This window comes from Lolium perenne, chromosome 6, assembly GCF_019359855.2.
Source record: "Lolium perenne isolate Kyuss_39 chromosome 6, Kyuss_2.0, whole genome shotgun sequence".
Taxonomy (NCBI): domain Eukaryota; kingdom Viridiplantae; phylum Streptophyta; class Magnoliopsida; order Poales; family Poaceae; genus Lolium; species Lolium perenne.
In genome coordinates this window covers 198,314,927-198,328,102 of record NC_067249.2, presented here as the reverse complement: position 1 = coordinate 198,328,102, position 13,176 = coordinate 198,314,927, and the positions used below count along the sequence as shown (strand labels likewise).

At 53.1% G+C, this 13,176-nt stretch overlaps 1 protein-coding gene across 1 annotated transcript; it reads right to left on the bottom strand.

Moving 5' to 3' along the window:
* Window positions 1-1,631: 1,631 nt before the first annotated feature.
* Window positions 1,632-12,105, bottom strand: LOC127306455 (probable galacturonosyltransferase 4). The gene is made up of 6 exons (XM_051337093.2): window positions 11,852-12,105; window positions 11,568-11,750; window positions 4,452-4,723; window positions 3,249-3,606; window positions 2,587-3,162; window positions 1,632-2,105 (listed from the first exon to the last, which is right to left on the bottom strand). Exons 1-6 carry the CDS (start codon window positions 11,948-11,950, stop codon window positions 1,830-1,832), a joined length of 1,764 nt encoding a protein of 587 aa, XP_051193053.1. The 5' UTR covers window positions 11,951-12,105; the 3' UTR covers window positions 1,632-1,829.
* Between the last annotated feature and the right edge of the window lie 1,071 nt (window positions 12,106-13,176).

Below are 13,176 nucleotides of genomic sequence, written 5' to 3'. Positions count from 1 at the left end.
CTTCTACCCCATCACCAGCGCCAATCAATCCGACAACAAGTACTACAAACGCATCTTTGATAAAATTCAATGAGAGGAAGAATTTTGGTGAATACGCCACCATTCACATGATCCGGAACGAGTCCGCCATGTCTCACCGTTGGAACATCATCAAGAATTCATGCAACACGTTTCATGGCTTCTATGAGAAGGTGAAGAACCGTGCCAAGAGCGGCAAAATGATGGTAGATTGGGTATGTATTGGCATTGTATTCATGTTTACCATTTGATAGCTTGTTCATGTCTTGGCATTGTATTTATGCATTGCTTTCTCTTCATGCATTTGCTAGATGTTCGATGCCCTCGCCATGTACAAGCATCAAAATGGTGACAAGGATTTCCCCTTCATGCATTGCTTCACGAAGGTTGATGGTTGCAAGAAGTGGGACGCCGTCCGCCTCACTCTCAATGACAAGAACCAGAAAACATGGACCGGTCGCAGCCGCCTCCGCCGTACGCCCCATTGGCAACAAGAAATCCAAGGCCGAGAGGAATGCGGCGCCGGCATAAGCCGCCATCGACGCCTCTATCGAGAAGATGGTGTCCTCCTTCTCCATCGAGAACAGGGAGGCGGAGGATAGGGGCGCCGCCATGTGGAAGGCAATGTTGGAGAAGCAAGATGTGAAGATTGGGCTCGAGAGGGAGAAGGTGGAGGCGGCCAAGATGGAATCTCAAGCCGGCGTCATGAAAGCCATGAATGAAGGGCGACATAGCTATCATTGGCTAAGATGACTCAAGAATCCAAGATCTTGATCGCGAGCATAGATCCATTGGCGAGGGCGTGGAACGAGATGTACCGTGAGCGCATCAGCAAGGAGGTGATGGCGGCGCAAGCTGCGGCGGCGTCCGTTTGGTGCCACCCCAATTGTTATTACCAACTGCGGCAAGGCTTGAATATGTTCAAAATTTGGGGTGCCTTTGGATTTCAGATGCCCAGCCCAGTCCTATTTGTGTGATGATCTTGATTGAGTGATGAAATGATTGAATTCATTAAACTCATCAAAATCTTGGGCCGACAATGAGAGATGGAAAGCATAATTACGTTAGACAAATCAAATATGTCATTCAGCAAGGCTAACTTGTTAATGGCAAAAGAATGGAATTGTGCATTTTCCCCCATAGAAGATCCGGAGACCAATTTCCACTCCAAAAGAGGGTCATGTTGCCGCCACAGACCAAGCAAGTGGCGTTCCTCTTAAATTAGAATAGAGCTTAACAATGTCTTTCCACTAGAAGGCTAGAGATGTTATTGTTGAGGTGATGAATCTTTATAAGACCTCTAAATGAGTTGCACCCACGGGATGTTGTCTTTGTTAAAGAACTTAGGTAAATTCTCCCTTTGATGTTGGCCTACATACAAGGTCCCAACCCCCAAAAAACTGGGGTTTGTTAGAGTTTGCTAGATATTTTTCTTCTCGATTTATCCACAACTTCGATGCCGCATTTGCAGTGGCGAAGTTGCACTGTTCTAGACCTTACTGAAAATATGAGATTGCAATCACCTTCTCTTCCACATTCTGACAAAAAAGAATTACTGTTATTTGCCGAATGGCTTTTGAGAGTGGGAAGTGGCATAGAGTTGACGTGCCAAATCGACAAAATAAAACTTTCATAGAAATCCCTCAAATACTCCTACCTGATTCTTGCAGATATCTAGATGGTCAAATTTCATTTGTTTATGACTCTGGATGTCAACTACCAAATATTACATCATACTTACATGACCATGCCATTTTAGCACCTACGAATGAACAAACCATTGGTTATGTCAGAACGGCCTGGAGGTTGCCTCACGGATTGATGTTGCATTCCCGCAGGAAATGCTGGTCGTAGTCAAGATACTTTGACCAGTAGCTTCGGAACTTGGGCAGGCCTATCTCCAGCCAGGGCTTCATGTTACCGTTGTAATGTATGACTGCAGCATGCTCCAGGTCTCTGCTGCTCACATGCGGGTTGTAACCAAGACCGAGAACATGCCATGATCGATCGAGGGGAAATGTCTTGTTCCAGAATGTGATCAGACCTGGAGGGAGAGTGCCAAGTTTCCATAGTAATCTGTCTTCGTTCTGCAATTAAAAGTTGACATATATTATACTAAATTGAATGCAAAAGGAGAAAAACGATAAATATAATTACTAAAAAACTATGTTAGTTATCGATGGTTATGGAACAAAAAAAAAATATATTTCTCTCATGTTTTGCAGAATAGTAATGTCTCAAGAAAATTTAAACCCTTCTGTAGCGCACAATAGAAGTAGTGAGAGAACTCTTTCAAGTCTTGGTACCCAGGGATGTAAGGTCAAAATTAAATAGATAATCTGTAGCATAACACAAATATGTTTTAGTGTGGTAAAGTGAACTCGACATTAACATGATCTTTAGTTCAACATTTTATCAACATGTCTATGTATGTATAGAAGTCATATTGCCACCAAAGAGAGTTCTAGAGTCTACCTAATGCATAGTTTAAATTAAGCTCAATTAACATAGAGATACAAACAAAGGGTCTCTATCATGTATGAAAGTAATTCAGTATGTGAAACTTACAAGCTTCTGCCATGAGTGGTAAATTTTGGTTATGTCCTGCTGCCTCCACTCAACTAGATCAAACACATTCATTCCAAAAGCCCAGCCACAAGCATGGGGGTCAAAATTCTTCACAATAACAGGATTTGAGAAATTCAGGTACCGATCAAAGCGATGAAAGCTCTCCCCACAAGTCTCTACAGCCCCATTTACCTTCCCCTTCATATCAATTGACCAGAGGCCTGTTATGTCCTTCTTTACTACTACATCATCATCGAGAAAGACCATCTTGTCAAGCTTCGGGTAAATCTCAGGCAAGTAAAATCGCAGATGATTAAGCATTGATAGATACTTTGGGTTTCTGTACTTCAAGTTTGAATCTGAGTTTGCACGCTGTGCCCTAAAGTAATAATCAATCATAGATTGAGACCCAAGTTGTTTCAGTACCGGGCTGTAGCTGTCATTTAGCCATGTGAACTCATCAATATTTTGTACTTCAATTGTTGCTTTTCCAGGAGGGTTAGAGAGGAACCACATTCTCATTGGAGCGTAATTTAGTCTGTCAGTTACTATGTGGAAGACATGATGTGATGGATTCTGCAAACAAAATAATTACTCAATTTGTTGCACATTATCTATCAGAGTAACTGAATTAGAAGTATCAAGGATAGTAGGATACATACCTTGGCATTTAATACTGTCGAATTGACAACAACTGCTGTTGCCAATATATTATCTGAGAACAAGGCATAGTGATACAGTTTGGGATTAGCAAGTTTCTCACGGTTTGGGAATTGTTGCTGACCAGGTTCCAGTGAAAAGTATTCATTAGCTAGCCTCAGGGGCAGGCAGTGAAGACCTTTGGGAAGGGTTTTGGCTGCAAGTTGTGTTAGAAAAACTGTTTGCTTCTTTTGTGCATGCAGCTGCTCCTCTGCTGAGTGGAGCATAGCACGAAGCTTTTTGACAGCAACAGAGCAATCGTCCTGTGTCTGTGTACCCTTGATCAATGTCTGCTCAAGTACTTTCACCTTCTCATTGGCACTGAATAAGTCAATGTAGATTAAAAAATTACTACATAGTTGCATGAGGCTGGAATAAATGTGCGCTATGCGCTATGTTAACAGTTCCAAAATTGGGTTAATTCGATAAATGTCATTGCCAACTTCTTGTAATAAAGAAATGCTACTACAAAAAAAGACCAACAGAAAACGCCACTGTAACTATTCCTTACTTTGAAAATTGCCATTAAGGTTGTTTAAGCACACCTATCAGCCAATACACACTTGGTATCTCCTTCCGTATTTCCGTCGGAACCAACCCCCACCGCTGGATAATATTGTTGTTTCGTTCACATAGCATACACAAGTGGATATCGTTGCCGTTTTTGGACATTCATCTGCCAAATTGCTTGCAGATTTCAGTGCAATTCAGTTTATATCACATATATCTTTTCCCTAAGAAAAGAATTACAAATGCCTCGAGTCCGTGACTTAGCAAACAGAACTGAAAAAAAAAATACAAGGGGCCATCTGAACTGAGTCCCAGCAGCAGGAGAGAGGAAGGACGGGAATGAAGGCAGTGGGAGCAAGGAAGGCATCTCAAAGAAGGAAGGATGTCACCGGGGAGAGCAGCAGTGGGCGGCGGCGGAAGTTCAGGAGCTTGGAGGTGCCAACTGCATTTGAGGTCTGAGTTTGGAGATCGAGGACTTCGCTGTAAGTAGCAAGTGTTGGGCAGAGGTATTTTGGCCCCAATGGAAATACAGGAGATATGGATGCGTATTGGCAGAGATATTCGTTTTTTGTCGTGCGATTTTTTATTATGAGAAACTGGGCAATGGCATAATATCAAATTAACCTTTTAAAATTCATCAACTGAGTGACTCTTACTTCTTTGGTAGATCGGAATCCTTGGATACATCACCAAGCACCTTTTGAACTTCCCGTATGCGCTGCCGCAAGTCCCTGAGGTATTGGGGATTCGCTCGAATGGCTCCGAGACCAAGGTAGACCTTTGCCTTGATTAACTGATCCTTGATATTCCGGACTCTAGTATCAGGCAAAGCCATGTGTTTACTCTTACCATCTGTGTTTTCTTTCTGAGGGTTCTCCACGAGAAGCTTCGCAGATGTTTGTTTAGGTATAATCTCCGATGAACTTCCCTGCAAATACAAGATTACCAATTAGATATGTAGCAAGAGATCATGACTATGATAAGAAAAACTGTGATTTCAACTTTCTTCGTCACGAAGTGGGAACTACCAGCCTGCGCAGAAATTTTTGAGATGATAATTCCAGCATATGAATGAACGATTGACAATGTTAAGTAATGCATGGAAAATAGAACACATCGACCACACTCAATCCACCGAAATTTTCTGGTCACTAATGTAGCAAAATGTTGCAAGGGTATGTGAACCATGAGTCGTTTGGTTCATTTCCACAGAAAGTAGTCCTTGCCAATGTTGTGGTGTTCCTTAATATCTTTGCCTAAAGAGGGGGCTCTGTTATGGTCGGTCTGACTCTGACCTATACACGCAGGAAGCCCACTAGTGGCTAGTTGTGGGCTTAGCCCAAGTAAATTAGGGGCTTAGCCCAAGTAAATTAGGGTTTCAAGGAGGCCATCCTCCTACATAAACACTTGTATCTCTTCGAGATTAATCAGACAATAATTCAGTATCATTTCTCGTCTCCTGAAGGGAGACGGGAGAACCCTGCGCAGCCGCACCAACCCTAGCCGCCGCCTCCTTCCTCCGCGACGGCGCCGAGCTCTCCAACCTCTCCGCCCTCACTTCCACCCTTACAACCTCCGCCCTAGACCTGGTAGAACCCTAGCCCCTACCACTTTGGTATCAGATTGCCTAGGTCTCATGGGCTCCAACAGCCCCCCCGTCGACACCATCGCCGCCACGTCCACCGCCGCCACCAACACCACCCCCGCCGCCATGACCGGCGCCCACGCGCTGCAGGGGGCCGCCGTCCCCACGGGCCTCGACCTCCTGCCCGCTACTTTGGCGGACCTCGCCGACAGCCTCCGCGCCATCCGCTTCGAGCTCGCGGAGATCAAGGCCGGCCAGCACCCGCCGCCCCCACCGGCCGCCGTTCCGCCGCCGCCACCACCGGCCGCCGCTACGCCGCCGCCCCCACCGCCCGCCTCCGCCGCCGGCAATGGCCGGCCCGCGTGGTGGCCGCCGTCGCCCTCGCCGATTCCCACATGGACCGATGCGTCGCCCGTCTACACTCATGCGTGGCGCGGACGACGGTTCGGCAGCTCCCGCCCACCGCCTTGGCGGTCTGGCGGGTTTGCGGGCCCTTCGCCGCGAGCACGTCCGTCAACCCGAGCCGCCGGGAGGCGCCCGAGGTCCCGCCCTTGGCACGCAGCCGCCCCGCTTCACTGGCCGGAGTTCGCCACCTACGACGGCGCCACCGACCCCTGAATCGGCTGAACCGGTGTGAGCGGTTTCGGGGCGGCGGACGCTCGGCACCGACCGCACATGGATCGCCTCCTATCACCTACGGGCGCCGCGCAGACTTGGTACTACGCCCTCGAGCGGGACGAGGGCGGGATGCCGCCACGGGAGCGTTTCCGCGACATGTGCCTCCGGCGGTTTGGGCCGACCCTCCGTGGCAGCCGCCTCGCCGAGCGGGACGCCTCGCCTTCACCACCACGGTCCGGGACTTCGCCGACCGCTTTCGAGCGCTCGCGTGCCATGCCCCGGGCGTCTCGGCATGGCGGCGCGCCGATCTCTTCGTCGGCGGCCTCCCCGACTACATCCGCGTCGACGTCGAGATGCGCGAGCCGGCGGACCTACGAGACGGCCATGTACTACGCACGAGCCTACGAGCGGCGCGCCCTCGCCATACGGCGGGTCTACGCGCAACGTGGCGGCGCTCGTCCCGCGCCCGACCCGCCCCGACGCCCACCGCCCGCCGCGCCCCGCACCGGCCGCCGCGCCGCAGGCCCTCTGCGCCGACTCGCCCCTTCAGCGGGCCGACGGGCTGCGGGAGCAGCTTGAGCGGCGCCGCCAGGGGCTGTGCTTCAACTGCGACGAGAAGTACGCGCCGGGCCACACGTGCGCCCGCCTCTTCTACCTGGAGACCGTCGACGACGCCGACGTTGAGGCCCTCACCGCCGAGCTCGCGGCCGCCACCGTCACTGAGGCCGGTGTCACGACCTACGCGCCAGTCGACGCGTCCGCCTTCGTCGTGTCTCTCCATGCTATGGCGGGCATCAAGACGGCAAAGACGATGCTGCTCCCGGTGACGATCAATGGGGAGCGTCTCAGCTGCGGCGGTGGACACGGGCTCCACGCACAACTTCCTGTCCAACACCGCCATGCGCCGCCTCGCTCTCCAGCCGGCGGGATCGGAGAAGTACAGCGTCACCGTCGCCAACGGGGATCGTCTTACGTGCCAGGGCGTGGCGCGACAGGTTCCCATGCTCGTGGGCGACGAGCCGTTCTCCATCGACTGCGTCGGCATCGACTTGGGCTGCTACGACTTCATCCTCGGCCTCGACTTCCTGAGCACCTTAGGCCCCATCCTGTGGGACCTCGACGTGTTGTCCCTCATCTTCTGGCGCGAGGGCGGCCGCCGTGTTCACTGGACGGGCGTGGGCAGCACTGGCACATCCCCGCAGCTACACCTGATGGCCGCCGCGCTAGACGAGGCACATCCGCTCCTGGCCGACTTACTGCAGCAGCACGGCGACCTCTTCGACGAGCCGCAGGGCCTCCCTCCCTCGCGACCCTGTGACCACCGCATCCACCTGCTGCCAAACACGGCACCCGTAGCTGTGCGGCCGTACCGGTACCCCCAGCTGCAGAAGGACGAGCTCGAGCGCCAGGTGGCGGTCATGCTAGCACAGGGCATCATCCGGATCTCGACGTCACCGTTCTGCGCCCCCGTGCTCCTGGTGCGCAAGACCGACGGCACGTGGCGTTTCTGCATCGACTTCCGCGCCCTCAACACCGTCACGTCCAAGGACAAGTTCCCCATCCCCGTCGTGGATGAGCTCCTGGACGAGGTGCATGGCGCGCGCTTCTTCACCAAGCTCGACTTGCGCTCGGGCTATCATCAGGTGCGCATGCACCCGGACGACATCGCCAAGACGACGTTCCGCACTCACCATGGCCACTACGAGTTTTTGGTGATGCCGTTCGGCCTCTCCAACGCACAGGCGACCTTCCAGGCTCTGATGAACGACGTGCTCAGCCCCTACTTACGCCGCTTTGTGCTCGTTTTCTTTGATGATATTTTGATCTACAGCGCATCCTGGGCGGAGCACCTGCACCACGTGGCCATCCTTCAACGAGCTTCGAGCGCATCGTCTATCGTCTTCACCTCAAGCGCTCGAAGTGCTCGTTTGGCACGACCTCCGTCGCATACTTGGGCCACGTCATCTCCGCCGACGGTGTCGCGATGGACGCGGACAAGGTCGCTGCCTGGCCAACGCCCCAGTCGCCACGAGCTCTTCGCGGATTTTTGGGCCTCGCAGGATACTACCGGCGATACATCCAGGACTTCGGCCTCATCGCCGCGCCCCTCGCGCGCCTGCTTCGCCGCGACGCTTTCTCCTGGGACGAGGAGGCGGCCACGGCCTTCGCCGCCCTGCAGCGGGCACTCACGGGGTCCCGTTCTTCAGATGCCGGACTTCAACGAGCCGTTCGTGGTGGACTGCGACGCCTCCGGCATTGGCTTCGGCGCCGTCCTTCACCAGGGCGAGGGTCCACTCGCCTTCTTCAGTCGCCCTTTCGCCGCGCGCCACCACAAGCTCGCCGCATATGAGCGCGAGCTGATCGGGCTGGTCCAGGCGGTGCGCCACTGGCGGGCGTATCTTTGGGGCCGGACATTCCGTGTGCGCACGGACCACTACAGCCTGAAGTTCTTCTTTGGATCGAGCGCCTCTCCACCGTGCCGCAACACCGGTGGATCGGCAAGCTCTTCGGCTTCGACTTCACCGTCGAGTACCGCCCGGCCGCCTCAACACGATCGCCGACGCCTGTCCCGCCGAGACGTTGACGACATCGCGAACGCGCCCACGGTCGGTGCAGCCCTGCGCATCCACTCCGGGCCATCTTTCGCCTTCATCGACGAGGTTCGCCGCGCTGCGCCACGAGCGCGGATGCGCGGCAGCCTACGCGGCCGCTCGGCCGACGGCGAGCTGGCCGCGCCATGGCGCACGGACGAGGGACTACTCCTCCATGGACGCCGCATCTTCGTGCCGGATCATGGAGACCTGCGCCACCAGGCCTTGTCCTTGGCGCATTCTGCAGGTCACGAGGGCGCCCAAAAGACCCTGCACCGTCTCCGCGCTGATTTTTACATTCCAGGGGATGGCGCCCTGGTGCGAGACAGGGTGCGGGCGTGTGTCACATGCCAGCGGAACAAGACGGAGACGCTCCGTCCGGCAGGCTTGCTGCAGCCGTTAGACGTGTCGTCCCAGGTGTGGGCGGACATCTCCATGGACTTCATCGAGGGGCTGCCGAAGGTTGGCGGCAAGTCCGTCATCCTCACGGTGGTTGACCGCTTCTCCAAGTACGCGCACTTCATCGCCCTCGGCCATCCCTATACGGCGGCGTCCGTGGCCCGCGCTTTTCTTCGACGGCATCGTTCGCCTCCACGGGTTTCTGTCCTCCATCGTCAGTGATCGTGATCCTGTGTTCACGGGTCACGTCTGGAGGGACCTCTTTGGGTTGGCGGGCGTGAAGCTCCGCATGAGTACGGCGTTTCATCCTCAGTCGGACGGCCAGTCCGAGGTCGTCAACAAGATCATCGCCATGTACCTGCGCTGCATCACCGGGGATCGTCCACGAGCTTGGGTGGACTGGCTGGCGTGGGCCGAGTGCATCGCTACAACACGTCCTACCACTCCGCGCCGCACGCTACTCCCTTTGAGGTGGTCTACGGGAGGCCACCACCGGCGATGCTTCCCTATGCGTGCGGCACGGCCCGTGCGAGACGGCGGATGACTGCTGCGTACCCGCGACGAGATATCGGGCCGAGGCGCGCCGGCGACTTCTTCGAGCTCGGCGGTGGCCAGGAAGTACTATGATGCACACCATCGCGAGGCGGGAGTTTGCGGTGGGCGATTGGGTCTGGCTACGTCTTCTTCACCGGACGACCCAGTCCTTGGACCCGCGCTCCAGGCGCAAGTTGGGACCTCGTTACGCCGGTCCTTTCCGTGTGCTGGAGCGCATCGGCAAGCTCGCCTACCGCCTTGAGTTGCCTGCGGGCTCGCGCCTCCACGACGTCTTCAACGTCGGCCTCCTGAAGGCCTACCGGGGCGACCCTCCGTCTGCACCACCAGCTCTTCCATCTACTTCGGATGGGCGTCTCGAGCCTGCCCCGGCGAGTGTGGCTCGCGTGTTGAAGGCCCAGCAGCGCCGTGGTGTTTGGCACGTCTTGGTGCATTGGACCGGCCTGCCCAAGGACGAGGCGATTTGGGAGAAGTTTGAAGATCTCCGCCAGCAGTTTCCAGAAGTTCAGCTCGAGGACGAGCTGTTTGAGAAGGCGGGGAGAGATGTTATGGTCGGTCTGACCTATACACGCAGGAAGCCCACTAGTGGCTAGTTGTGGGCTTAGCCCAAGTAAATTAGGGGCTTAGCCCAAGTAAATTAGGGTTTCGAGGAGGCCGTCCTCCTATATAAACACTTGTATCCCTTCGAGATTAATCAGACAATAATTCAGTATCATTACTGTCTCGTCTCCTGAAGGGAGACGGGAGAACCCTGCGCCGCCGCCTCCTTCCTCCGCGACGGCGCCCAGCCGCCGGCGCCGAGCTCTCCAACCTCTCCGCCCTCACTTCCACCCTTACAACCTCCGCCCTAGACCCGGTAGAACCCTAGCCCCTACCAGGCTCACATCAGGTGTTCTACGCCTTAGGCATGCCTTACCAAGCTAATATAAGAATCCCAAGATAGGAAATGACTTCACAATTATGGAAGGAAAAGAATAATCAGAAGTCAAGGTAAGATCCTGAGGTGAAAGTTAAGGATACTCAAAAGCTTTGAGAAGACAGAGTGTTTGTTTTCGCACAAGGAGCACTACTTGATAGCATGTTAAGCGGAGAAACACTTCCCTACCTACCAAACTCAAAGTTTGGTCTTAAAAACTACTGCAAGCCCCAAAGGGCAGCTGATGAAGCTAAATGACAAATGTGAGGTTGAAAAATCCACATAGGAATCCCCAGGTGGCAGCCTAACTAAATTTGCCAGGATGCACCTAAAGACTGAGAAGCATCCTCTGCCTTTATCCTGCTGATCCGTTGAGCCCGTCGCCAAACCACAATCTTGTCCCTGCCGCCTTGTCACTTGGTCAATCAGGCCTGCATCCTTCGATATAGCGCCATCACCGGCCATGACCTCAGAAAGCACCCTGTTTGCCTTCCTTCCCTGGTGGCAATTCTACAAACAGTTTATGCCCGAACCGTCCAAGGACACGAGCTCGGAAAACCCTGATTTTTAGAGTACAATGACCACACTCAATCCATGGATTTTTCTGGTCACTAATGCAGCAAAATGTTGAAAAGTGTCTGTGAACCATGAGTCGTTTGGTTCATTTCCACAGAAAGTAGTCCTTGCCAATGTTGTGGTGTTCCTTAATATTTTTGCCTAAAGGAGGGGGCTCACATCAGGTGTTCTACGCCTTAGGCATGCCTTGGGAAGCTAATATAAGAATCCTAAGATAGGAAATGGCATGACAATTATGGAAGGAAAAGAATAATCAGAAGTCAAGGTAAGATCCTGAAGTGAAAGTCAAGGATAGACAGAGTGTTTGTTTTCGCACAGGGAGCGCTACTTGACAGCATATTAAGCGGAGAAAGACTTCCCCACCTATACCAAACTAAAGTTTGGTCTTAAAACTACTGCAAGCCCCAAAGGGCAGCTGGCGAAGCTAAATGACAAATAAGAGGTTCAAAAATCCACACAGGAATCCACAGGTGGCAGCCTAACTAAATTTGCCAGTATTATGCACCTAAAAGCCCGAGAAGCATCGCGTACCAACCTCAGAAGAAGACTGCTGCCGGGATCCCGCGTCTTTACCCTGCTGATCCGTTGCGCCCCTCGCCAAACCACCGTCTTGTCCCTGGCGCCCTGTCACCTGGTCGATCAGGCCCGCACCCTTCCCATCACCGTCCGTGACCTCAGAAAGCACCCTGTTCGCCGTCCTTCCCCGGTGGCAGCAATTCTACAAACAGTTTATGCGCAGACCGTGTGAGGACACGAGCGAGGTCGGAAAACCCTAGTTTCTAGAGTAAAAGCGTAACATTTCCCAAAATTAAAAAGGACCTTGAGGTCGAAGCCCGCCGCCCCGGCGCTCGCCGGCGGAACGGCGACGGCCGCCGCGACGAGGGCGAGGAAGAGGAGGAGGAGGGGACGTGGCGCCATGAGGGAGGTCAGTAGAACGGCATGTCGGGGGCTAGGGTTCGGAGATGTGGAGTGGGGGTTAGTGCGGATGGAGAGCGCGCGGTGGAGGAGGAGGAGTGGAGGGAGGAGAGGGCGTGCGTGCGTGCTATATTTCCATTTCCAAATTGTTTTTCTGCTGTTATTGAGAGGATCTGGACTCTGCCAGTGCGGCTAGGTCAAGAAATATGCAACATTAATTCTCAGAAAAAAAAATGCAACATTAGAAGGCTTGATGTGTGATATTTTCAGGAGAGCCAAAACGAGGCAGGAACGGCAGGGGATTACATGGTGCCTTCACATGGTCTATGGATGTCCTGTCCATGCCGGCAGCGATGGAACCATGGAATCGCGCTCAAACGTCAACGTCACTACGTACGGATTGTCAACGGTCAATGGTGAACAAGAGTAAAGTTTTTCTTCATCAATCCCTGACTTCTTTTTACACAAGCAAAACGTATCCTGGTCTTTGCAAAGTTATGCATGAACGTAAACTAATTGTGAAGTTAGGCATGGATCCAAGCTAAAATGCAGGGGAAATTATAATCGAGGGAGTATGATAGTTAAGCGAGCAAAAAAGGAGGTAGAACTGTAATTCCATTCAAATCTTCTTCGTAGAGGCATCATGGTTTTCTAATCTCTGAACCGTGGAAGGCATTGACATTCCCAGGTGGCAGCGGCAGAGGAGGAGGCCTCTCCCTTGCTCGCCAACCATTCGGCCTCTCCGATCTACCCTTCCATCAATGCCCACCAAATGGCCACATGTCTCTATCTCAAGGCAACAATTGTGTTTGGTCGTCTCTTTTGGGATCGAGGAGCGCTGGTTAGACACGTCTACTATGCAAATAATCATTAGTATTCAAAGAAAATGCTTGGTTTATTTTTCTAAACAACTTGCGTTGTACCTAGCCAGATGGCACTTCGGCCGTGTGGACAGCTAGGCTTTGATTGGCAGGTGTGGTCGTAGTTTCTCTACATTGGACTTCATGAGACGTTGGACTTCATGATTGCTGGCACTTCTCCAATTGTTGCTGCCGCAGGAGGCAAGGTTTCCCCGGTTTTCCTCCATTAAAGGTTTTTTTTTAGATCGAACTCCATTGAAGGTAGGAGTGGTGGCGTTGTTTGTGGTCTTTGTGAGGCGATGCAGGTTGCACCGCTGCCATGGGCATGATCTTACCCAAGTCGTGCACCATCTATAGGAGTTTCCGGTG

Excerpts from the sequence above, each read along its gene's own strand:
- LOC127306455 (XM_051337093.2), bottom strand. The coding sequence starts at position 11,950 with ATGGCGCCACGTCCCCTCCTCCTCCTCTTCCTCGCCCTCGTCGCGGCG. Across the intron at positions 4,724-11,567 it reads GGCAGCAGTCTTCTTCTGAG|GGAAGTTCATCGGAGATTAT; the intron begins GTTGGTACGCGA and ends TTGTATTTGCAG. Across the intron at positions 2,106-2,586 it reads ACCACTCATGGCAGAAGCTT|AACGAAGACAGATTACTATG; the intron begins GTAAGTTTCACA and ends TTTTAATTGCAG.